This window comes from Zeus faber (assembly GCF_960531495.2).
Source record: "Zeus faber genome assembly, chromosome: 3".
NCBI lineage: Eukaryota > Metazoa > Chordata > Actinopteri > Zeiformes > Zeidae > Zeus > Zeus faber.
Window position 1 is genome coordinate 1,370,365 of NC_137190.1, and position 24,957 is coordinate 1,395,321.

Genomic DNA, 24,957 nt, shown 5'->3' on the forward strand with positions numbered 1-24,957 from the left:
GTAGCTGCTGGTGGTGCTGACGTGGGTGGCAGTCAGCTGAACAGCTCTCAGTGATCTGTCAACTGTTGACTCATCGTTTGTCACGACCGTGTTTCTTTATGCAATCACATGGACGCTGAGAGGCGGCTTCTGTGCCGCAGTCAGCACTGGACATTGAAGTTCAATTCTAACACTCATGCACGCACACATATACACGCACATGCACACACACACACACATACACACACGCACACACAGATACACACACATGCGCGCACACATACACACGCACACACATATACATACACACACATACACGCACATATACATACACAAACAGACACACACACACACACACAAATTGCAGGCAATGCAGGGTGGAGGATGAGTGGTTGTCATGGCAGCCACAGTAGAACCTGCATCGCGGCTGAACTTCCTGTTGTCCCACACTGTTCCCTGTAGCCGCCCACCACAAAACGCCTTCACAACAGACTCTGTTTCTCTGAGCTGCCTTCATCTGCAGCTCAGACTCTATCTTGTTGTGTTGTGCTGACACGTTGTTGAGTGTTCCAGCAGCCTTGCAGAATCCCATAATTGGTAAAAGGCAAATTAAGGCGATTCCTGCTACATCATTTAGATTTCCTGCGCTCCATCTGCTCAACGCCTCCACCCTCATGAGGACGTGGATGAGAGGCCAGAGCTGAGCTGTCACCATGTCTGTCTCTCATAACCAACCACAAGGTGTCTGTCCCTCAATCAACCACGAGGTGTCTGTCCCTCAATCAACCACGAGGTGTCTGTCCCTCAATCAACCACGAGGTGTCTGTCTCTCAATGAGCCACGAGGTGTCTGTCTCTCAATGAACCACGAGGTGTCTGTCTCTCAATGAACCACGAGGTGTCTGTCTCTCAATAAACCAGCAGGGTGGCCCTCATTTGAATAGAATTTGAATATATATTCAAAAAACGCTATTTGAATGCTGAAATTGCCATTCGATTGTGTATTTATTTATAACAAACATAATTGATTATAAATGTTTCAGCTTACGTTAGCGAATCAATTCACATTTGATGAACAATAAAGTTCAATATAAGATCATCCAGTTTATTTTACAGTCAACGCACATTAAAGAGAAATATTCCCGGTAACGGTGCCAGGTCTGCACCGGCACGTCTCCCTCTCCTCTGGCGTTTCACTGCGTACAGGGGGTAGTGCAGGGCAATCAGAATGTCCAGTAATTCCACATGATGTGGCGGTGATAGTGGGTAATAAATCCACACGGGTTGAAACCCTGATGTTCACGAGCTCTTATCTGGTGAAAGAGCTGCGGGTACTGTGACAAAACCAAAAAACAAAACAGGACAAAAGAAGGCACACCAACACTCCGGGGCAGCCGTCCGTGTCGCCATCTTGGGTTATTTAAAGATTTCATCCGTGAGCTTGGGCCGAGTTACACAGTCCCAAGCTGCCGACCGTCACCGACAGATGGGATGGAAAGTCCTCTCGTGCAGTGGTTCCCAACCACCGAGCTGCGAACTGTCCCGGGCATTTGGGCGGGAATTTTTTTCTGATGCGATCTGCTACACAGCGGAGCAGCAGCAGGAAACGGAGTAAATGAAATACATCTCCAGTTTTTATTTGTTTAGGAGAAAAGATCACTCTGATCTGAGCTGCGGAACCGTGTGTAACCCCCCCCCCCCCCCCCCATAGTACTAAATTTGATCATTAAACATTTGAATATATTCAAATATTAAAAATAATAAAGCATACAAATTCGAATGGGATTATAGAGGAACGACGTAACGAACCACGAGGTAGCCCCCAGACCACTCTGTCTGCGCTGTTTTAGACTTGTGAGTGTTGTGACTGTGATCCCTTTTTGTTTGTTTCTCAGAATGGACTTTGATGACGAGGATGGAGAGGGTCCCAGCAAATTTTCAAGGTGAGGACAACGGCGACCAGGACCACTCTGCTTAATATGTAGATGTATTGACGGCCACAGTGTTTCTGCCTTCTGTGACATTTATTGTTGTGTGAATGACCCTTTGTGAATCAGTCACCCATATACTCACTGCAAGATTAATCCGAAATACAATACAGTTTGTGATCAGTTCCCTTTTTCTTTTATTATCTGTTGAATCATTTCCCTCACTTTGTATTGTGCTGTTTATAGTTATTGTCCTCCCAAAGAAAATCCAGAACCTCCTTCTCTCGTTCCATCTCAGCATTCTGCCACGTTTTGCTTTCCTCATCTTGTTTTGCTTTTCTTCCTTCTTATTTTTGGAGCAGATGTTTGTCCATTTTGCTGACTACACACAGTCGCCTTTTTCTGTCAACTTGAATAGTGGCGAGTGGAGACGAGACGCTGCCCCCTGCTGGGGAGAGGAGGAACTGCAGCAACAGCATTAACCTGCACACACACACCAACTTTGCGCCACACACAAGCTGATACAGACAGGCTGCTGTGTGGGCGTAGCTGATTAGGAGGCATTAGATGAAAGGGCGAGTGGGAGTATTAAGACTTTGTCTTACATTAGATACATTTACATTGAGCATATTTTGACTATTAGCTGTATTTTTAAGAGTTCTGTTAAAATATATGTGACAAATAATCTCTTGAACTTGAACTTGAATAATATATTGGCTCATTTGATCAAATGTGATTTGTTATTGAGAATTTGATTTGATACGTGATGCAGATCTGATCATAATAAATATAATTAGTCACAGTGTGGTTTAATATCTTGTCATTTTCATTGATTTACAATACAATTTACTTTAGTACTTATATGAGTTCACAGGGACACAAAAAGGCCACATGAGCAGAATCAGTAGAGTTTGTCAAAGGCTCAGGTGTCAACGGTCCAAAATCACAGTAATATGACGCCAACATGGACGTGAAAGCTTGTGGGTCCACAAAGTCAGTCATCACTTTTTGTTGTCAGAAGAATTATTTATTTTTATCATTGTTGCGGCGTCATGTAACTTTTCACACATAGAATAAATAAACAGCCTAGCTTGCGCTCCCTACATCACATGGTCATCGTTCTGTCACCGCGCCCATCGCCCGTTGGCCACCAGCAGCGGTGCTTTGGTTCCTCGCTTCATGTTAGCGCCGCATGTTGCCATCAGATGTTAAAACTGTGGAGTGTGATGCTCCACGTGAGGTGAAGGAGGACGCTCAGGTGTCTGACGTGCTGTGTTTGTCTCCGCAGGTATGATGATGATCAGATTGGCGGTGGGGATAAGGAGAGATATGCCAGGTAGGACGAGGCAGGAGCCTCACGAGGACCAGCTGAGGCCCAGTTTCACTGGTTCTCAGACTGAAGACAGGACCTGGAAGCGTTCAGCTTTCAGCCAGGGTGTCAAGAAAGGCTCCGCAATTCTGTTTTACAAACCTTTGAGACCTTATATTTGAAAAACTTAATTAATTAAACTTAAATCATTTAATATTCTTACATTTGAATCAGTGAGGTCCTCATTTCTACAAACATTTTGTCAGATTTTATTATTTAGATTTATTTACTTACAATACCTGTCCAAAGTGCTGTGTAAGAAGTGCAGGTTTATTACTGCATTTATTCCAGTTCCTTATCTTGTTATCCGACTGAAAGGAAATTGTTCTAATAACTTTATAGAATCATCTAGTTGAGAACCTGCCCTGTTTCTACTTATACTTCTTTCTACCAAATATATAGTTCTTACCTACAATACATGATATTGAATAAGAGAGATATTTGTACAGCACAGATTTAAATGTAAGTCAAATTAGTCTTGAAAAGGTCTTTAAAAGTATTGAGTTCAACTCCCTGCTGCCACAGACAGACACCCTCTACAGTGTGTAGAGACTCCTCTCGGCCCTGGAGCTACAGCAGGCCTGCTCAGCTGGCGGCCCCCGTGCTTCAATGTGGAATGAGCTAGATGAGCTAGAAACTGAAAATTGGACCATTAGTTCAAAACTAAATAAGACAAATGTCGCTCTGCCTACTGCTGTCTCAGCAATCATAATTTGATGGCTCAGTTCCGGTCAAAATACTGTACATTTCTGAATAGTTTGGCATACGTGTTATTGGGTTTGTAAACACAGGACCAAGTGGGAAAACATAGATAAGTAAAGTTACAAAATGTTTCTGGTTCATAGATAGAGAAATACTTAATGGATGAGAGTGATAAACAAACAATAACCAAAATATGGCTGTGTATTATGAGAGAATAGTATCCATCCAAAATTATTTTAAATCTTCAGTTTTAGTGCGTTTTCTTTTTCATTGTTTTACAAGTGAACAATTTGCTAAATTTGTGCACGGCTGGAGCAAAAACCTAGCAGGACTTTTACTTTGTGAACCTGGAGTTTTCCACCTCTGATTGGGAGAAGATTCAGCTTAATGCAGCTTCAAGTGATACAACCGAGGTTCATCACATTGAACTATATCAGACCACAAGTCACATTTTATTCAAATAAAAACATTATGTTATATTTCAGACCTCATATCAGGATATTGAAGGTCATATCCCATTCATTCATCTGGCTACTATTTTATATATTCGGTTTTTACTGATGATTGATTATAAATTTCAGTGGGAAACGTGGATCAAATAAAGAGCAGATCGTCTCCTCGGCATCACTCAGAATCAGAATCATCACTTTTGTTTTTTTCAATCTTCCCAACACAGTCAATAGGTCAGAATCTAGAAACCGCCGGACAGCGCAGCGCCCCCCGCAGGCAGTCAGGCAGGGAGGTCTAACGCCTCCTCTCTGTTTCAGAGAGAACCACAGCGAGATCGAGCGCCGTCGGAGAAACAAGATGACTCAGTACATCACAGAGCTGTCCGACATGGTGCCCACCTGCAGCGCGCTGGCCCGCAAGCCCGACAAGCTGACCATCCTGCGCATGGCTGTGTCCCACATGAAGTCCATGCGCGGGACAGGGAACACGTCCACCGACGGGGCCTACAAGCCCTCCTTCCTCACCGAGCAGGTACGGGAATTTGAATTTTAACATTAATAGGTATTTAGAGAACACTTTGAAACCATAGGGAACAGCAAATACAACAAACGTAATCATAAATATAGCTGCAGGCAGCAATACACAAGGTCCATTATCCACACCAATTACAAATTTTCGAATTCCCATGAAACGTAGCATCATGTCATGTTGTCGCTCCTCTTAACATCAGCATTACGTCTAAAACGAGTTACAATATTCCGAGGCTCCATTGAGCGCAGCAGCGGCTGACGTAAATGATTAGGGATCCCCCAAAGTAAGGAGGACGACACCGCTGCACCTAACGCGGGGTTAGATCCAAATAAAATGTCTTAATTTACAAAAAGATCCAAGAGATAAAATGTCAATGGAACATCCGCCCGCTCAGAAGGTACATAAACACACACAGACACCATGGCAACAGAGCCATGGACTCCACACCACGCACTGCAAACCACCTGAATGGACGTTCAGAACCACAACCTGCACATTTATAGCAAATTGGATGATGACGTCACCAAGCGTCTTCCACAAACTTTTCTGGCTCGCGGACCCGATGGAAGCTTCCTGACCGTTGGCGTGTGGGTGAAGCAGGAAAGACTGCTTCGACTACTTCCCGTTAAATTGAGTCAGATTTTCACCCAATTTTGCTCCGTTTATGAATCAATTTGGATGAAACTTGAAACCACGATGTCTGTGACATTCGGGTTCTAACGACACCTTGACTGTGTCTGTAGCTGCAGTGGTCATTCTGTTCCAGACAATTTTAGCCCAAAAAGTGCAAAGGAAATTAATAAAAATCTGAACAATAACAATGAATGATTTAATATATTAATGTTTATTAATTTTTTTTTTAATCATCTATAATGTCTATGATCTATAATAATCAACCTATAATATAAACATATATATCATATAAAGAATATACTGTATAATGTATCATATAAATCATTAAATTCTCAACTCAAATCATGGTTTAGGATGAGATTTAACCCTTTGTGACCTCCTGTTTTGTTCTACGCTGCAGTATCAGTGAGGTCAATAAACAATATGAAAAACAAACTAAGAAAGAAATGCTGTTTGTTTTTTTTTCTTTATCTTATGAAACTAAAATATCAAACTGTGTGCGCGTGTGCATGTGCGTGCGTGCACGTGCTGCAGGAGCTGAAGCACCTGATCCTGGAGGCGGCCGATGGCTTCCTGTTCGTGGTGGCGGCGGAGACGGGCCGGGTCATCTACGTGTCGGACTCGGTTGCTCCCGTCTTGAACCAGCCGCAGTCGGAGTGGTTCGGCAGCACACTGTACGAGCAGGTCCACCCTGAAGACGTGGACAAGCTGCGGGAGCAGCTCAGCACCTCGGAGAACTCCATGACAGGTAACTGTGGCAGCCATGGCAACAGTTTTGAAATATCAAAACTGTCAAACGTTTCTAAATCGACAGTGTTTCCTTAATAAAAGAGAAAAGGAGGGAGCTGCGGCCGAGCTTCCACGTAAAGCTTTATCACGTTTAACACACACGCTTTTGGCATTGCTGATACTCACTAAAGCCACCAGAGGGCACCGTCATCCTGTTACATTCCCCCTCTGCCTCTGGCGTCATTCTACCTGCTGTGCCTGCAAACATCTGTGTGACAAATTCACAAAGAAATGGATGCAGAAGCATAATAACTCCATCCATTGCTCCTCCTACCTGCGCCGACTTCCTGCCTGATTCACAAAAGATACGATTTACTTGGTATTTTTAGGTTGATATGCAGTGACTATAAAACATTGAAATAGTTCGAGTAAATCTATAATAAAACTCTTCTCACACAGTTCATTTATTAAATTAATTAGATGTGTATATATTTACATTTTTCTTAAGGAATTCTAGTTCTCACTGAATCTTAATGTTCAAATGTAGAAAGGACGACAGCTCATTTCATATATTTAACTTCACCAAGTTCCGGGTGACTGCACCCGAAAGGACGGGGCCTGCAGAGCTGTCCATGGTCCTGAGGTTCGATGCCATCTGTGGTTCAATGTCAGTTTTGACCATTTTATCACTGTTCCCTGTAACTTCTAGTTGTTTTTTCGATCTCTTTTGAGTTAAATAGCTATTATAGAACCGTTTTTGTCAACGTTTGTAACCCATTTTTTGTACAATAAATAATTCAACGTTTCAACAAGTTGCCACTGAGCGCTGCACGTTCCACTACCAGCAGATGCTGTGAGAGTTATGGTAATTATAATAAGAATTATGTAAAAATGGAATTGACGGATCACTGGAAATTGTGGGCCTGACCCCCGTTCTAAAGGATCTTCAGTTGCACCAGCTCTCTGCAGACCATCACACAGCGCTGCCTCTTTTCACCTTTTTGGCCTCTCTAACCGGGCGTGGCCTCTCTAACCGGGTGTGGCCTCTCTAACTGGGTGTGGCCTCTCTAACTGGGTGTGGCCTCTCTAACTGGGCGTGGCTACTAGCGCTGCTGTTTGTGAATCAGCCGCTATTTGCAACAAGGCTCATTTGCATAGGAAGGGGCCAATTTTGCCCCAAAATGTAAGAATGAAGCCTCGTGTAACTGGTGCAGCTGAGCAGTGCAGGGAGCTGCATCTCACCGTGTTGCTGCTTTGACAATTACACTCTTTCTCTGTGATTTGCATCACTTTGTTCATTCTCTTCTGTGTCTTTACTAGAGATGGGACCGATCTGATCCAATACCAGATACTGGCGTCATTCACTCATTGGCTATCGGACTGACTCGCCGATCCAAATTCTACTCCATAGATTGCGCTGGACCATAAAGCACCTGTTTTGTTGTGCTCATTTAATGGTGTGCCTCCTCGAGAATTAAACTCAGCAAATAATGAACCTGTAAGGAGTTGGGCAAACGGTGACAGATCGAAGCAGCTGTTCAGCTGTGTTGGTCCTCAAAATAAGACGTCATGTTTCTGAATATGTGGGAGTTGTAGTTTTATTTGTGCAGCACCACACTGAAATGAATGACAGGATGAGGATTAAAAACTACACACATACGTCCTTGGGCTCGCGTTGGTTCCGGTTTAAAGCAAACATGACATCCTTTGTCAACGTGGCCGCCATATTGGAATGGCCAAGACTGGCCTGTAAACAAATACAAGTAAACAGGAGAGCTCCTGTTTTCCGGAATAAAAAGCACGAAACGTATCCATTCCCCAACCCATTTCAGTGGGTTGTTTTTATAATCAAGGGTGTATGATTGACCTGGAATCAAAAAAAAGTTTTTGTTCCTACTCCACAACCGTCCTCATTTGCGGCGATGTTGATGTACGATGCAAAGGTACATATCCGGCACATATGTATCAGAATCGGCTCTGAACTGAAAAGCAATGGATCGGTGCATCTCTAGTGTTCACCATTTTCTGCCAGACCCCCTGGGTCCCCTCAAGGCTCCTTGGAGAGCTTCAGTTGTCATGGTACCCAGCAGGGGGTGTATCATAAAGCATCAACATCAAGAGCTGGAGGAAACACGTCTCTCAAACCAACATGAGATAAGATAGCTCTAGAAGATTCACTCCAGATTCCGGGAGCCTTCACATCAGGGGTCCGAAGCTCCCTGGGGGCCACGGGCCAGGACATCTTCACCTTCTCCATTTAATCATAAAAACCTTTGTTATATTCTCTTTCATTCTCTTCTATGTTCTGAAAACATGAAGTGAAATTGTGTGGATTAATCAAGCATTATGATTCAAAATGAATTTGGGGGCCAGATTTAACAATATATTATCAACATGTAGTGGGCCACATCAAATTGTCTGATCTGGTGGGCTGGATTTGGCCCCTGGGCCGTTGGTTTGAGATCCCTCTATGATGTGAACACATTAAAGTAACTTGAACAGGGAAACACTTTCACAACTATGTCATTCTACATTTGGCACAACCATGCACACACACACACACACACACACACACACACACACTGATACACACACACACTGACACACACACACTGACACACACACACACACACACACACACACACACACACACACTGACACACACACACACACACTGACACACAGACACACACTGACACACACATACACACACATATAAACACAGATGCACGCCATTCAGAGCATTCAGCCATTTCTCAGTGTGAAATCGAATTCTGTGGTACTCCGTGGCACGTTTTTTTTTTATTTTCTGTTCGGTGTTTGAACCCCAGCTCCGTGCGTTTGGCAGCAGCACAGCAGTGGAAAGAATGATTTTTTTTTTTTTCTCTCAGCCCAGTTGTTGCTGTCTGTAGTGCACGGAGGTCTGAGTAACACGTGTTGAGTAGCGCTCTGTCCTCGCTGCTAATCCCTAAAAACATCCTCTCTGTTTTGACATCCTACCTCACATGTACCTTATGGACTCAACAACAATCACTGTAACGTCTCTGAGCTGGTACTAGACACACGGACACCTTTCACCTTTCACCCTTCACACGCTCATGGGAGGATTTGATTCTTGCCTGTCTGTGTGTTAAACTGACGTTTTTTTGTTATTCCAGTCATTTGACCATAGTGGACGTTTGAAGTATTTAGACTTCCTGTTATAACGGGGAAACAAACATCTACATTTTCTCAAAAAGTTAGTTTAGTTGTGAGTGTGCTGGAGCAGCAGGCTCTGTCTGTCTGACTGTCCAGGCTGTCTGCTGTGTCTGGCTATCAGGGTGTGACCCCAGGCAGGGTTCTAATATCAGGGCTTTCTGTGAAATAATGTTTAACAAATGAACATCAACATTTTATGAAAAAGTCCAAATGAACAGTGACGGTGTCTTTGTATTCTACACTGAAGAAGTAAAAAAGTGGACGGAGCCCCAACAGCGTTTAATGCTCCACTCACGTAATTAACCAAAGAAACAATACTTCATCTACAATGACCATGATGCATTCCACAGAGGAAACAGGAAATGGTCAATGACTCTGTACAGTAATTCCAGTAATTTGACCATCGTGGGCTTTTGGACGTGCACCTTGTGTTGTCACTTTGGCGACACATTTATTTGTGTTTCAACTCCCCCTGATGGCACAAATGGTCAAAAGAAATTCACAGTAAGTGGCTTCACTGTGGATGATTGAAAGATGAGAACAACATGGGGGCGTATTTGAAAGCTCTGTTCATTTCTTAGCGCTGCAGAGTTTCCCTGCTGACGTGGTGTGTAATCGAAGGAGGCAGAGAGAGAGCGACACGCTCCACCGCAAGAACTCAATGTTGCTCTAACATTTCTGTCACCTTCACTTCATCATCATCATCGTCACCCTCAGATGTTGAAGGGATTGGCCTTTCCTTTTCCCTGCAGCTCCATGTGACAGAGGCTTTTAGACAACAACATGCTTTGATGGCTGCCAACGACCAGTCAAAAAGGTCCTTGTTGCACCTGATTGGACGGTGCACCACATCAACCGCTTCTCCACCGAGGTAGAGGAGCTGAGTGTGGAATGTTCTGAAACGGGAATCTGAGCAGCCTCTAACGTGTTGGTTGCTTTCCCACCGCACGCAGCAACCGTGAAGAGTTTACAAATCAGGAGGAGGTGATGCGTGCGACTGTCAGGTTTGATGTGTCATTTCAGCCCCCGCTGGGCACTTCACTTGCTGTATTTTTGGTTCTGTCGTTGCATTTACTTTCCATGTTCTTGTATAAAAAGAGGGAGGTCAGCGCTACAAGCAGGCAGTGTTTTATCAGATCTTTTCGGGTATCGGTGTGCTCGACGATTCTTGTGTAGCTTGAATTTGACCGATCGGTGTGGCGCAGTTTTACAAACTCTGCACAAATGGTTCCCATTGCAACAAAAAGTAAAACCTCACTTGTGGGGACTTTTTGGTGGCCAGAAACTATCCATGTGGAACCAGTTTTAGAACCAAGTTCCTCCTATGAAAAAAGGCAGAAAATCCTAAATCCTAGGAACTAAGTTCCTAGTTCCTTTCTGTGTTTCAGTTTTCAAGCTGGAGGTGGTGCAGCAACTTTCACCACAGCATTTTATTTATTCATTTCACATGTACAGTGGCAAGGGTCAAAGGTTGTTCACTATATTTGGGAGTTTCTGGACAGATCTGATGAGCCAACTCTTTCATTCCGATGAGGAACGTCAGACTCAACAAACACGCCTCCAGAATCTGGACATGTTGCTCCCATAATGCATTGCACGTCAGTTTGCATCGAGGGTGAATAGGAAGCGTGTAAATAAATGCACTGTGGCTGTTAACGCTGGCCAGCCAGTCATGTTGTCCTACACACTCCTAATGAACAGCTTGAGGAACTGCTGAGCTCCATGCCGCTGGAGAGAGCTCACCTGCTCCAAGCAGAAGGATGAAGCGTTGCCAGACACCTCATGTTCTCCCTCTATTAGAACCAGGGAGGAAAGGAGAGATGAGCAGAGGACGGGCAGATGGCACAGAGACTGAAATTCTCTTCCTGAAAAAGGGGATGAACAGATGGAGGGAGAGAGAAGAGCGGCCAGCGAGAGGAGAGTGAACTCAGGCGTTTGGCGCCAGGCCGTGTCTGGCAAATGTAGAGGTACTTTGATGTCTGCTTGGAGCTCCAAAGATGGAGTTTTATTTAGTCATTCAAACGCTCATATCTTCATCGGTCCAGCAGCTTCCTGTCTGCTGCTCTCTGGTGTTCCTTTAGTCCCTGTCTCTCTCTCGCTGTCTGTCTTCCTGTCTTCCTCACGTAGTCACACTACAGAAGCTGACAGCAGCGATCGGCCTCGTAGAGCATCCTGCTGTGAAACAGCTGAATGGAAGAGATGAGGAGAGAGCGGACAGGAGAGGAGGACTGACATCAGCAGCCACTCTACACCTCCACCTCCACCTCCCTCTCTCCCTCACTTTGCCGCAATAAAAAAAAGATGAATAGAGTGGGGTGTAGAGGTGTTGCCCTCCACCCCTCTCTACCATTCTATACCTCTCTACCTCTTGGGTTAGGCTACCTTTCTTTACCTCTCTTTACCTTTCTCTACTTCTACTTTGCTTTACCTCTCCACCTCTCCTCGGGCCTCATTCACAAATATGTGCGTAGAATTGTTCTTAGTTTCTGCTCAAAAGAGCTGGATACACAAAGTCACGTTTGCTTATCGACCACATTTTTTCTAAATATCTGCATATATCGATTCATATGAAACTCATTCCTTATTGACAGGTGTGTGCACGCGACTGCAAATGAGCATCAACCACACCACACCCTGATTTCTCCATATAATGAACTTCCTGCTTCGGGCACAGAGGTACCAGAGGGGAGCTCATGTCTGCTCCGCTGACGGAGCAGGAGACGCTGTTTTCTCTGCTGGATCGCACTTTGGCTTAAATAAAAACAATGGATTGATATCAAAGTTGCTTTTTCTATTTATTAGTAGCATGGAGGCTGTTTGGTGCTTGTAGTGAGGAAGCAGAGGGTGGATTTGGACGTGGTGATCTCACCTGGTCTGATGATTAAGTTGAGGCTCCAGGTTATTACATACTGTATATGATAATAGAATGAAATACCAATAATTAATAAGAAAAGAAGGGCTTCGTTTGCCAGTGGGAACTGGGTGATCTGCCATTGATCACTTAGTTAACTGAACCTGAAGATCGCTAAAGATCCAACAATATGCATAAATATATCAAGCTAAATATGCTATTGTTGCACCTGCTTGGAGATTATTATGGATCCTTTATGGTCTGCATGTGTAAAGTTTACCAACTGCACCCACAACACCAGTTGATTTAAGGATCCTAGAATTATAACAACAGATATTAAAAAATGTAATGGACAGTCATTGACATGTGCTTTAGAGTTGATGCACCTTCTGCACCTTCTTCTTTTTGCACATTTTAACTGTACATTTTACACTTTACCATGTGTATATAGATATGTTTATATATATATTTATATATAAATGTTTCTTAATAATTATTATATGTTGTATGTAAATATGTTGTATGTAAATATGTTGTATGTAGATTTGGAGTTGTAACAAAAGTAATTTCCCCCTGGGATTATTAAGCGGCCTGCTTGAGGCTTCCTGCAGCTTCCCTGGAAAAGGACCGAGTGCTGTTCATCCACTCCAATCATTTTTGTCCACCATGGTAATCATTTGTTGACTAGGTAGACTGACGGAACACAAACACACACACAGTTAATTTCACACAAACACATCGCTACAGACTTTCTTTGTTAGCTTATGGGCTCTAACTGGGTTATTATGGACAGGGTGTGCTTAGCGTTGGGGGGGTTCAACCTTGCTATTTACTAGAAACTTGTCTCCAGCAGCTCGGTGCGAGTGGCCAGCAGAGCTGACGCTGCACTTGACCGCCCATGCAGAGCTGTTGAGGCGGCTTTGGGGAAGATATAGGCTCTTTCCAGCAGCAATTTGAATTTGCTCTGCACAGCAGCACACACCATTTGGCACGGTGGCTTGGACAGATTCACCAAATAATAACAGCTTTGCTAGTTTGCCCTTTGAAATGCTGAAAGAAAAATGAGCTTTGGTGAGAACCACCAGGGTGGCAATGGCCCCCTTAAGACAAACATCAGGACTTTCAAATGCTTTTCAATGACTCACACACAGATGGGATTTTACTCACCCTCATCGCAAACACTTTTTTTGACTTAATAGATGATTTGATGGTGATTTGGTTGACTATCACTGATAGTGTTTTTGCATATATGGTTATATGGTTGTATGTGCATAGCTTTTGGGATTGTATTCATTTTGTGTGTTTATTTGGCCAGCCTGGTTTTGCTGTGTTCAAATGTATAATAATTTATTTGGTGTGGTAACGCAGACGTGAGGAAAGTATTTGTTCAACAGTGTCTGGTCTTGCAACAACTTGTTTGACTGTTGCATTGATGGTAAACCTGCATAAAACACATTGAGTGGTTACAGTGAACTCCAACATGACACATACACTCTTCTTTTGGGGCCCAAAGGTCTTTATGTCACATGTGACAGTTCACCAGCTATACTCCTAGACAGAGACATGTGCAGTGATAATCAACCACCAGCAACTAATTTACTGCAACTTAAATGGTGCATGCTATGACGTTTAAAGCCTGTCTTGATTTGCTCGGTGTAATTAGGGGCTCTGCAAGGTGACGATTGTGTTTTGAAGCCCATCAAGCCTAGTTCCTCTCTGGTCTCTAATCCGGCGTCTTAGAAGGGAATCCAAGCCAGATGCCCTCATCAAACCACCGCCGCCGGGTCAGAGGAGCGCAGTGTGCTGATGGCAGCGGCCTCATGTAGGGAATGCGTTTGTTATTGAGATACTGCGTTCCTGGCCTTGTGCGTGTTGGGGACCAATCAGCTGTGACGTGACCTGGTCTGTTTAGTATTTATGTTACATGCATGTCCACGGTCTTAGCCCCCCCACACGTACGTGTGTGTGTGTGTGTTTGTGTGTGTGTGTGTGTGAGATCTCTCTAATGAACCTCCTGTGTGGGGATGCTCAGGATGCCATTCCCATCTGGGCTGCATCAGTTCCACTCGTCATGAGCCCAAAGGTGATAATGATAATGAAGACCAATTGACAAGCTTGTAATGATCTGCACGCACATTCAGTCAACACACACACACACAGACAGCCAACACACATGTACTGTATAAATGCTCCAATGTGCAGATCTCGTGCAATCGCCAGGTTTGCCCTCATTTTGCCTCTGATCAAGCTGCAGGTCAGTACTGCTGCAGGTCAGTACTGCTGCAGGTCAGTACTGCTGCAGGTCAGTATTGCTGCAGGTCAGTACTGCTGCAGGTCAGTACTGCAGGGTTCAGGGTGTCACACTATTTGATTTCAACACAAAGGATCAGCATTTGATTCAAAATTGATTGAATGTGATATTGATGGGGTGGTGCACCATATGATTCTATGGTGGTCTTTGGTGTCACGGTTGCTCGGTGGTTAGTGTCATTGCCTCACAAAAAGAAGATGGAGATGGAGCACCCTCAGCTCCATCTGTTGGGACAGTCCATCAAACCCCCCCGCCCTGTTTACCAATGTTCTCCAGGTTCTGAATTAAGAAAATGTTGTTGTAGCGCTGCTGCAGTGCTGAGTGCTGGATCACATGACCAGACTCTGTGTGTGTGTGTGTGTGTGTGTGTGTGTGTGTGTGTGTGTGTGTGTGTGTGTGTGTGTGTGTGTGTGTGTGTGTGTGTGTGTGTGTGTGTGTGTTGATCAGACTATAACATCAATGATCTGAATTATTTTTCTAATTGCTGTCTCTCATGTTCAGAGTCTATGTGGCCTTGTTCAGGCACATTGTGCTCTCTCTCTTTCTCGCCCTCTCTCTCGCTCTCTGTCCCTCTCTCTCGCTCTCTCCCTCTCTTGCTCTCCCTCTCTTGCTCTGTCTATCTGCCTCTCTTTCTGTCTCTCTCTTTCTGTCTGTCTGTCTCTCCCTCTCTCTCTTTCTTTCTGTCTCTCTCTTTCCCTCTGTCTATCTGCCTCTCTTTACGTCTGTCTCTCTCTCTTTTTTCTTACAGATATCTCAGACCTCGAGGTAGAAGCAGACGTTCTGCTTGGTCCATTTGAAGTGACTCTTATCCAATCAGGGCTGATGCCGTGCACAAGACATTGCCACGTTTTACTCCCTCTTTTTTATCTGAATTAAAATGTAAAACTTTCACCCCGTAACCCTCCTTTGCATTACTTAAAAAAATGGCTTCAAGATGTTCAGGGTCCTCAAAGAAGAAAGAATGATTGATTATTGGTGAAATAATAAGATGTTGATTGTTTTCATGTTAAAAATAGATTGGTGCTTCCATGGTAAAACCAGCTTGAAGCACTCAAACAGGAGGTTTTCAGTGTGTCCACTTGACGCTTCCTTTGGGTCCGTACCGTGTCGTCTTCTGCTGAGGCACTGCTCGATGCCCAGCGGGTCGCAGCGCACGTTCCTCCTTTAATTCCCTTGTTCCTGATTAAGGGTCTGGAGGGGGGGGGGCAATTTAATTTTCGGAAGCTTTATTGAATAAGAATGTCAGCTGGAGCTTGTTTCTGTGTCTTCAGCCCATTTAACACGTTCTGGGGCCATTAGCTCCACGACAAGAAGAATAAAAAGAAGAACAAGCCTCCAGGAATAATTAAAGTGTTTGCTCTTTTCCATCTGTCTTCCTCTCTGTCTGCCTTGTCTCCGTCTGTCCTTGACTCCGTCTGTCCTTGTCTCCGTCTGTCCTTGTCTCCTTCTGTCCTTGTCTCCTTCTGTCCTTGTCTCTGTCCATCTTGCTGATTGGCTTCTTTCTTCTGTGTGTGTTTCAGGTCGGATTCTGGACCTGAAGACAGGGACGGTGAAGAAGGAGGGACAGCAGTCCTCCATGAGGATGTGCATGGGCTCCAGACGCTCCTTCATCTGCCGCATGAGGTGTGTGTGTGTGTGTGTGTGTGTGTGTGTGTGTGTGTGTGTGTGTGTGTGTGTGTGTGTGTGTGTGTGTGTGTGTGTGTGTGTCTTAGCTGATTGTGATAACGTTTTATAAAGTCCTTCTCCACGGCGTCTCCCAACTCCTCCCACACCCAAACCCGTGGCTTTGAGTTGTGTAATATGAAGACGGAAAAATAGACTAGTAATATTACTAGTAATAATAATAACAGTAATGATGATAGAAATGATAACATCTTCAACGGTTCTTGTCCTTCACAGTAGAGTTGTTCCTCTGCAGCCAGCTGTGACAGCATGTACACGGTGCATAGTGATAACATTACCCAGCATGCACCATTCACACCTGACTTTTAAATTGCGATGTGCGTGCGCCTGTGACCCATTTCACACTGCGTGAACTCGGAGCCGCACGCTTTTTCTCTGTGATGGCTACGTTTAAAAATGAGTGATATTTCGCTGCTTGACAGATAATTACAGCTGGTTTGTTGTATGCTGGTATGAATATTTGAATAATGATTTCAGTCTGTGAGATTCCTGCACCGCCATCTGCGCTCCACTTCTCCACCCCCCCATCTTAACACAGACACACTCTGCTGTCTGCAGTATTTATCTTACAACGTCTGTTTTATCCCACGCTGGTCCCCAAACTGCGTCACACAGCTTTGATATCACAGGGAGTTTATGTCGAACCAAAATAACACGAAATAATACAAAATAACACAAAATAACATGCCATTCTCCAATTAGTCCTGCGTGCTGAGTAAGCATGGCTTTGTCTTTATCAGTCAAACACAGGCCTGCGAGTCGCACGATAACCAGCGCCTGCTGCACGGCCTGGAATGTGCTTCTCCGTTCGAGCTTCTACTGGAGGCTCGCTGCAAATTGAAAACAGCCCCAAACACTTTAGAGAAGCCATTATGAGCTCAAGGCCTTCCCTTATGTAACGCTCGCACCACGAGGCTGTTCCACAGAGCAGCGCGTGCATGCGGCCCACGCAGCCTTATCTCCGCTAGAGAACTCCAATCCGCAGCCGCCAGACTCTGGTTCCAGCCGGGTCAGAGCCGTGAAGCCCGTGATCAGAAGCACCGGGCGCTGTGGCTCCTGCCAGACTCCCATCATGCTGTCACCGTGCATTTGCATTCCTATTTGAATTGGTTTTTCACGCTTTTTATTGTGCCCGTATACATGACATGATGGGAAATGAGTTCTGTGCGTGTTTTCCTCGGCAGCGTCACAGAAGTTGCCAAACAAACCGTGAAATCTTAAGAGAACAGCAGAATCGGTCGAGTCCGTCGGTAATAAAAAAACACTTGATGAAACGGTCACTTATGGAGAGTTCACACCAGAGGATGGACACGACAAAACAAGATCTTTAGAGAATTATGAGCTGATTTATGAGGGTTCAGTCCAGGCAGAAGGTGTGAAGCTGAACCTGTGCTCACTGGAAAAACCCTACAGAGCTCGCTATTCCACGACAGCGGGCGTGGCAGCTCTTCCACACTACGTCTTCAATCATTCAGCCCCGGGACCCGTTTGATACGGGCCTGGGAACCAGACCCAAGGCACGGCCACAATCACTCATCACCCCGAATAGTCGAATATTCGCATTGAACAGCCGAATCTGATTCAACTAACAAAATTCTGAGTGAGAAAAGTAGAAAAAAAAAAAATTTAATCTAAAATCCCTTTTCAGGAAAGAAAGATGTTTGTTTATTTACAGTTCACTTCATGTATCAAATCAGAGCGATGTCAGTTTTGAAAGTCAGCGTTGGATTTAATTCATCTGATTCTGATTTGATGTGTGCGTGCGTGCGTGTGTGTGTGTGTGTGCGCGTGGCTGCAGGTGTGGCAATGCTCCTCTGGATCACATATCTCTGAACCGTCTGTCCAACATGAGGAAGCGCTACAGGTGAGAACTGTCTTCACCTCCACCGGTCTGTCTCTCCATCCTTCCCGCCACCTGTATGCCACTCCATCTCTCCTTCCCCCTGTCTGTCTCTCCATCTATCCCTGTTTGTTTCTTGTTGATAAGAGAACTATGTCCTGTTGGGGGGTGTGTGTGTGTGTGTGTGTGTGTGTGTGTGTGTGTGTGTGTGTGTGTGTGTGTGTGTGTGTAGGAATGGTCTGGGACCCTCCAAGGAAGGAGAAGCTCAGTACTCAGTGGTGCACTGCACCGGATACATCAAGGCCTGGCCGCCCGCAGGTGCACACACACACACACACACACACACACACACACACACACACACACACACACACACACACACACACACACACACACACACACAATCAGAACCAGAAGGAGGTTATTCCTCCAGGTGTACATGTTGGAGGAATGTGTTACAGTTGTGTTCCTACAGATTAGCATTAAAAGAGCTCGGCAGTCTGAGAAAAAATACAAATAATTAAATATAATAATAATGAAGTAAAATGAAATAGAATAAAAAGTAAAGTCAATACAAAATAGATAATGGCAAGTATATAGCTGAAAAATACTAAACTGAAATGGTCAAATATATAAAAAAAACAACAGAATATACAAATGTGGTTCTTTGCACATGATGAGTTGTTGTATGTGCGTAAATGAACTTATGAAATTATTCTGAGTATTTATGAACTTAACTCACCGGCTTGTTGAGCTGCTGGGTCAGAAAGCACACGAGGCCTGAAATGCACTCTCTGGTGACATCACTCATCTCTGGTGACATCCCTCACAGACACACACTCCCAGGTTGTGAGGGATTGGAATGCACCCCCCATGGAGTGGAATCTCCCTGTGTTTGTGTGCTTGGGGTGCGGGGGTTGCAGGTGTTTAGGTTTTGGATCTGAGCTGAGGTTGAGCAACGTCCACATCATGGAGCCCTGACTGGAATATTTGTTTTCATTATTTCTACACAATGTGTGTGTGAGATTGTTAACACATGCTACACTTCCTGGGTCTAAAAATAAAATCCTCCCGGAATGTTCCGGATCCTACAGACACGAGACGTTCGCACAGAGATTCCTGAAAGACACGCACACACAGACACACATCTCTCTCTCTGTCTCTCTCTCTTTCTGTCTGTCTCTCTGTCTCTCTCTCTCCTGACTGATTTGTCTCTCTCCCTCTCTCTCTCTCTCTCTGTCTGTCTCTACTGACTGATTTGTCTCTCTCTCTCTGTCTGTCTCTCCTGACTGATTTGTCTCTCTCTCTCTGTCTGTCTCTCCTGACTGATTTGTCTCTGGTTTTTGTGGGGTTTTTTTGGTTCCTTCGTGGTCAAGTTGCTGCTGCTGTGACATGACTTACTGCAATTAAAGGAACCTTAAAAGTCAAAAAAAGTCTCTCTCTCTCTTTCCCTCTCTCTCTCCCTCTCTCTCTCTATCTCCCTCTCTCTCTCTCGCTCCCTCTCTCTCTCTGTCTCAATTCAATTCAGCTTTATTGGCATGACAGTTATTACAACAGTATTGCCAAAGCAAGAAGGCAGATTAATCCCATAATAATAAGAGTAATAACATTGACAACCACAACAACAACGACTACAATGATAACAATAAAAGTAAAATGTAAGTAAATATAAAAAGGACCAGTATGTGAAATGTGGGTTACAGAACGTCAGATTTTATGACGTTCTAACATGAAGCGTCCAGCTGGGGGGGAGCACGGCCATCTTTACTCATCAGACAGTGCGGTGAATGATGCTAATCTTGAGTTGAATTTATAAAAACATTGTCTGATGTGTTGGTATGGTTGACAGTGTAGTAGAAAGTGCATGTCTGTCTCTACCACACCTGTCTTACACTGGCCTCACCACTGACCACACCTGTCTAACACTGACCTCACCTGTCTTACACTGACCACACCTGTCCTCCACTGACCTCACCTGTCTTACACTGACCACACTTGTCTTACACTGACCACACCTGTCTTACACTGACCTCACCCGACTTACACTGACCACACCTGTCTTACACTGACCTCACCTGTCCTACACTGACCACACCTGTCCTACACTGACCACATACTCTCTCTCTCTCCCAGGTATGACGATACCAGAGGAAGACACGGAAGCGGGTCAGAGCAGTAAATACTGCCTGGTGGCCATCGGCAGGCTGCAGGTATGGAAGTGTGTGCTTGTGCTCTCATCCTCAGTTCTCACACACTGACACAGTCACTGTTAATGCTACGAGCGTCGCTGTGATCCTCAACCTGCGGTGACCTGTGGAAGCCAGTTTGCAGCTTCTCATATTTTCATTCTGGGAAACTGTCGCCGCTTTCCCACTCTTCTGGAGTCTGGTGCATTGCTTGCTCTTGCTCTTGAGAGCAAGTAAATAACGGAAGAACAACAAATTAATAAACCAGAGAAAAATCTGGTTTGAAATGCAGAGTTTGAGGCCTCGTCCACATATACCAATATTTTTGAAAACGTAGTATTTTATCTGCGTTTTAGAAACTGGAAACAAAGCTTTTGGAAAAGGCCTTCCAGGCTGACGTCAGGACCTCAACCTCTGCGTTTGCACGAGTCAGAAACCGACGAGTGACGCCCGGCGACCGCTGTGTTCTCCGTGGCTCCACTAGAAGTTTAAAAGTCTCTCCAACGCCGAGGAACGGCGTCTGTACAGTGAAATGATGGAAAAGCTCAATACGCTGCACGCTGCTCATGTACTTGTGGTGTTTGACTCCAGCTTTTATCAATATCGCCCCCTACTGGCCTGGAATTCTTATGTGAGCGTCTTCAGTCGTCTTTGTGTTCTCTTGTGGATCTTTTAATGGAGGAGGAAAAATGTATTTTCAGAAAAATCTGTGTACATGTGGACGAGGTCTGAAAGGAAGTCTTCAGATTTCGCATTCATGGAAGGCTTGGGCAGGTTGACGATTAAATCATCCATTGACCCATCGATCACCTTTGAATGGAACAGAGTGGGAGCGGAGAGGGAAAGAGAGGGTGGAGGGAGAGGGTGGAGATGCTCTCCCTCCACCCTCTCTGCCCCCTCCGCTCATAGATGTTTTGGAATTATTATTGATTATGTGTAATGCTTATTGTGTAAAAGTATTCCTGTATTGCATGTCAAAATGACTGATGACTGTTTTCGAGACTCTGGTTGTTGTGACTTTATGTTCCCTCATTGTGAAGTGTATTGTCTGAATCAACACAAATGGAATATGAGTAAACAAGTACGTCTGTTTACACCCGGCATTAGAATTCGTCTACACATATGTCCTAAGGAACCGCTTGTGATGAGATCTCACCTCCCCGCTCTATATGCAAATGGGATATATTGTAATTATAATATATCAAAACATAATATCATCTGATAGAGAAAGATTTAGATGTAGTTCATTTACTTGTATGGAAAATGAAAAATGTAAACCTGGAGCGGAGGTATTTTACTTCTCCTCCAGACAGCACTGCTCCGTGCACGCTGGTTCCTGGCTCCCATGCCAGTTTTCCTGTGTTTTTATTTGAGATATTTTTATTTTTGATTGTTTCCTATTTGTATGAAACAACATTTTTAAACAACTGAGTTGAGAGACTGAGTGTCCCCACTGTCCTGCACCATGCACGTCTCCCCGTTGCTGTCCATTGCTATGGGACTTCATTGAGCAAAAACTGGATGTTTTTGTGTTCATTTCTCAATAAAAAAACCTGCACTTCTGGAACGGGGAGACCGCATTTGCCGCATTACATTAGGTTCTGCACGCACACCCCTCCCCCTCTTCCCCATAGAATTGTCTAGCGATCGCCGATTGGAATTTTGCACGATTGCCCAAGCCTAATTCACATTGAGTAATGCCGTAATTTAAGCAAAAGCAAACATCTTGAGTCATATTAAAGCCAGGGACAATTTATTGCTGCGAGCAACTTTCAGGAACTTTTTCACAACATGACTGGTGTTTTCTCTTAGATAAGAAAAAGATGAGATAAGACTGAGATGTGTCTCTGGTCCTGCTGAAAAGGTTGTTGGTTCTCCTCTCTCTGTCAGGTGACCAGCTCTCCTGTCTCCATGGACATGAACGGCCTCTCGGTGCCCACCGAGTTCCTGTCGCGCCACAACTCGGACGGTGTCATCACCTTCGTGGACCCGCGCTGCATCAACGTCATCGGCTACCAGCCGCAGGTCCGTCCGCGCAGAACCACAACCTCCACTGGTCTCACCACGTTTTGGGAGCTTTTGATCGGTTCTTACCAGGGTCACGATTTGAGTCAATATTGATTTATACGATAGCGATGAGATGGCTCACCATATTGTGACATTTTATACATAATTCAGAATAATACAAAATTTTTAGCGCAACAAATTCAATTGAATATTTAAATGGCTCTCTAATAAGTACAATTATAGTGCTTTCTTATTTGACCAGTTTTTCAAAATTATTAGAAATTAAATGCATCTCCAGCGACAGTATTTCATTTGGTTGCATAACTTCAAAACAATGTATGGATATTCAAATTTTCATATCAGTTCAGAAATTGAAACAATAGGATTGAATGGTTTTGTTGTCGTGACTCTTCCACCCCAGCAGCAGTGTTCCAAAAACCAAAATTCAATTTGTGCTGCTTTGAGGCAGTGGCTGGGATGGGATGCCATCTTACTGCTCGATCCAAAATTTGCTGAAGTTCACCGCTTTCAAATTTTCATTTTGCGCTATATTTAAAGAAAGGCTTGTTTTATTACAGAAGGCTTGGCTTGGCAGCAGCTCAGCGCTGCGTGACCTCTGACCCTGTGATGAAGCAACCGCAGCTCAATTACAGCCGAGCGGAGGCTTCAGTCAACACAGTGTTCCTTCCTCTGGAGAACATCTGACGTTGGGTGGAGGAGCGCTGTGCACGTTGGAAAATGGAATAAAAGAGACATTTTTTACATGACATTGTTGTCAATCGAACGCCGACTCAAATTGAATGGTCATATTAATAAAAACAGATGTTAATCTTTGACCCAGACGTTGTTCTTGTACCTACTTAACAAATATCACTGGAACACAACAGAATGGAACAGCAGGGATCAGTGACGCACGTATGTGTCACAGCCTGATGAGCCAAAGCCTCCACCACCAAAGACATGCAGAGAGGGGGCGGGTGGAGGGGTGGAGCCTGAGAGAGTGACTGGAAGTGTCCCCATTACAGAAGTGCAGGATTTATTATTTAAAAGTTAAGAGTATTTACACAAAAAAATCCAGTTGTACGAAATGAAGTCCAACAACAACGGGGAACAACGTGCGTGACGCAGCACGGGGCTTTTTGTTTCGTTCAATTAGGAAACCGAGGAAAACAAATCCATCTAAAGTAAACACAGGTAACCAGCACTCCAGTTCTCTAAGTTATGTTTACGGTTTTCATTTTCCATACAAGAATAAGGAAACCAAATATTTGTTTTGTTTGGAAACCCTGCAACAAGCACCGTGACGCACCGGAGGTCGTTCTCTCTCCGTTACGCTGTGATCAAGACCCAACGGACAGCCCCTCGGTTGGGTTTCATACAACGAGGAAACTGACCAAATTGAATACTTCTAAAATAAAAACACAGCGGCGCAAGAGACCTGCACTCCAGTTCTCTTGGTTATGTTTAAGCCTTTTCATTTTCCAAGGCGGAAAATGCATAATAGGTCGTTCCGCAGCGGGAGGAGAGGCAGACGCCCCCTGCTGGTACCATTATGTATTTCGATGTGGCTTGAGCTGCTTCAAGTGGTGATTGCTGTGTCAGAACATGAGCAAATCTGTAGTATCTGTGTTTATCAGTGCACTGTTCAAATTCTAACAACGGAGGCAGTTGCAAGATGCATATTTAGGAAAAGTCACAGCATTATTGAAACAGGGCTCATATCCTCTATCCTCATAGCCGTTGAAGTGTGACTGAATTTGATGTGTTTAATGTTTTTAACGAGTTGAATGTGTCATGACCCTCTGCCTCAGGACCTTCTGGGTAAAGACATCCTGGAGTTCTGCCACCCAGAGGACCAGAGCCACCTGAGGGAGAGCTTCCAACAGGTAGGCTGCAGCCTTCTAGGGAAGTTGTTATCATAGAAATAGATATAAATTCAATAAATACCTGAAGTACAAGAAACCAGGAGTTTAAAAAAGTCAAATGATATGTTTAAAGTTGTAGCACCTTTTTATTTGACCATTGTTTCCAAGTTTATTAGAAAAATAAATAATGCAAATGAATGTATTTGTGACTGGTCACATGGAGAGCAGCACAGTGTTTCACCCTCAAACACAGAAGATGAGTCAAAAATGTTTTTTTCAAAACTGCCTTTTTTCAAACAAATGTGTTTTAATCCTCTTTGAATCCAGAAATGATGTTTTTCATGATGTGAACTCTTTCTCAATTCATTTTCCTAAATATTAATATGAAACATGAACAACCTCCTGCATAAAAACAACTTGTTTGAAGCCGGGACACACGCTGCCCTCACAGCGTGTGTCCTGCTCCTTGCTCATCGGTTTAATGTGAAGACACTGGAGCCACACCCACACCACCACCCTCACCACACCCTTACCACACCACACCCTCACCACACCACCACCCTCACCACACCCTCACCACACCCACACCACACCCTCACCACACCCACACCACACCCACACCACACCCACACCCTCACTACACCCACACCCTCACCACACCACACCCTCACCACACCACACCCTCACCCACCCCAC

General features: G+C 44.4%; 1 protein-coding gene across 4 annotated transcripts in view; it reads left to right on the top strand.

The window, feature by feature from the left end:
- Nucleotides 1-24,957, top strand: part of arnt2 (aryl-hydrocarbon receptor nuclear translocator 2) — a 63,795-nt gene that overhangs the window by 18,035 nt on the left and 20,803 nt on the right. For 2 of the 4 annotated variants that reach the window (XM_079998355.1, XM_079998358.1), the window contains exons 3-12: nt 1,874-1,921; nt 3,195-3,242; nt 4,745-4,958; nt 6,126-6,339; nt 16,201-16,303; nt 18,162-18,227; nt 18,436-18,521; nt 20,337-20,413; nt 22,280-22,414; nt 24,208-24,282. In XM_079998355.1, the coding sequence (XP_079854481.1) occupies nt 1,874-1,921; nt 3,195-3,242; nt 4,745-4,958; nt 6,126-6,339; nt 16,201-16,303; nt 18,162-18,227; nt 18,436-18,521; nt 20,337-20,413; nt 22,280-22,414; nt 24,208-24,282 (1,066 nt within the window). The remainder of the gene's footprint in view (nt 1-1,873; nt 1,922-3,194; nt 3,243-4,744; nt 4,959-6,125; nt 6,340-16,200; nt 16,304-18,161; nt 18,228-18,435; nt 18,522-20,336; nt 20,414-22,279; nt 22,415-24,207; nt 24,283-24,957) is intronic. The other 2 variants (XM_079998356.1, XM_079998357.1) reach the window with 2 other exon arrangements.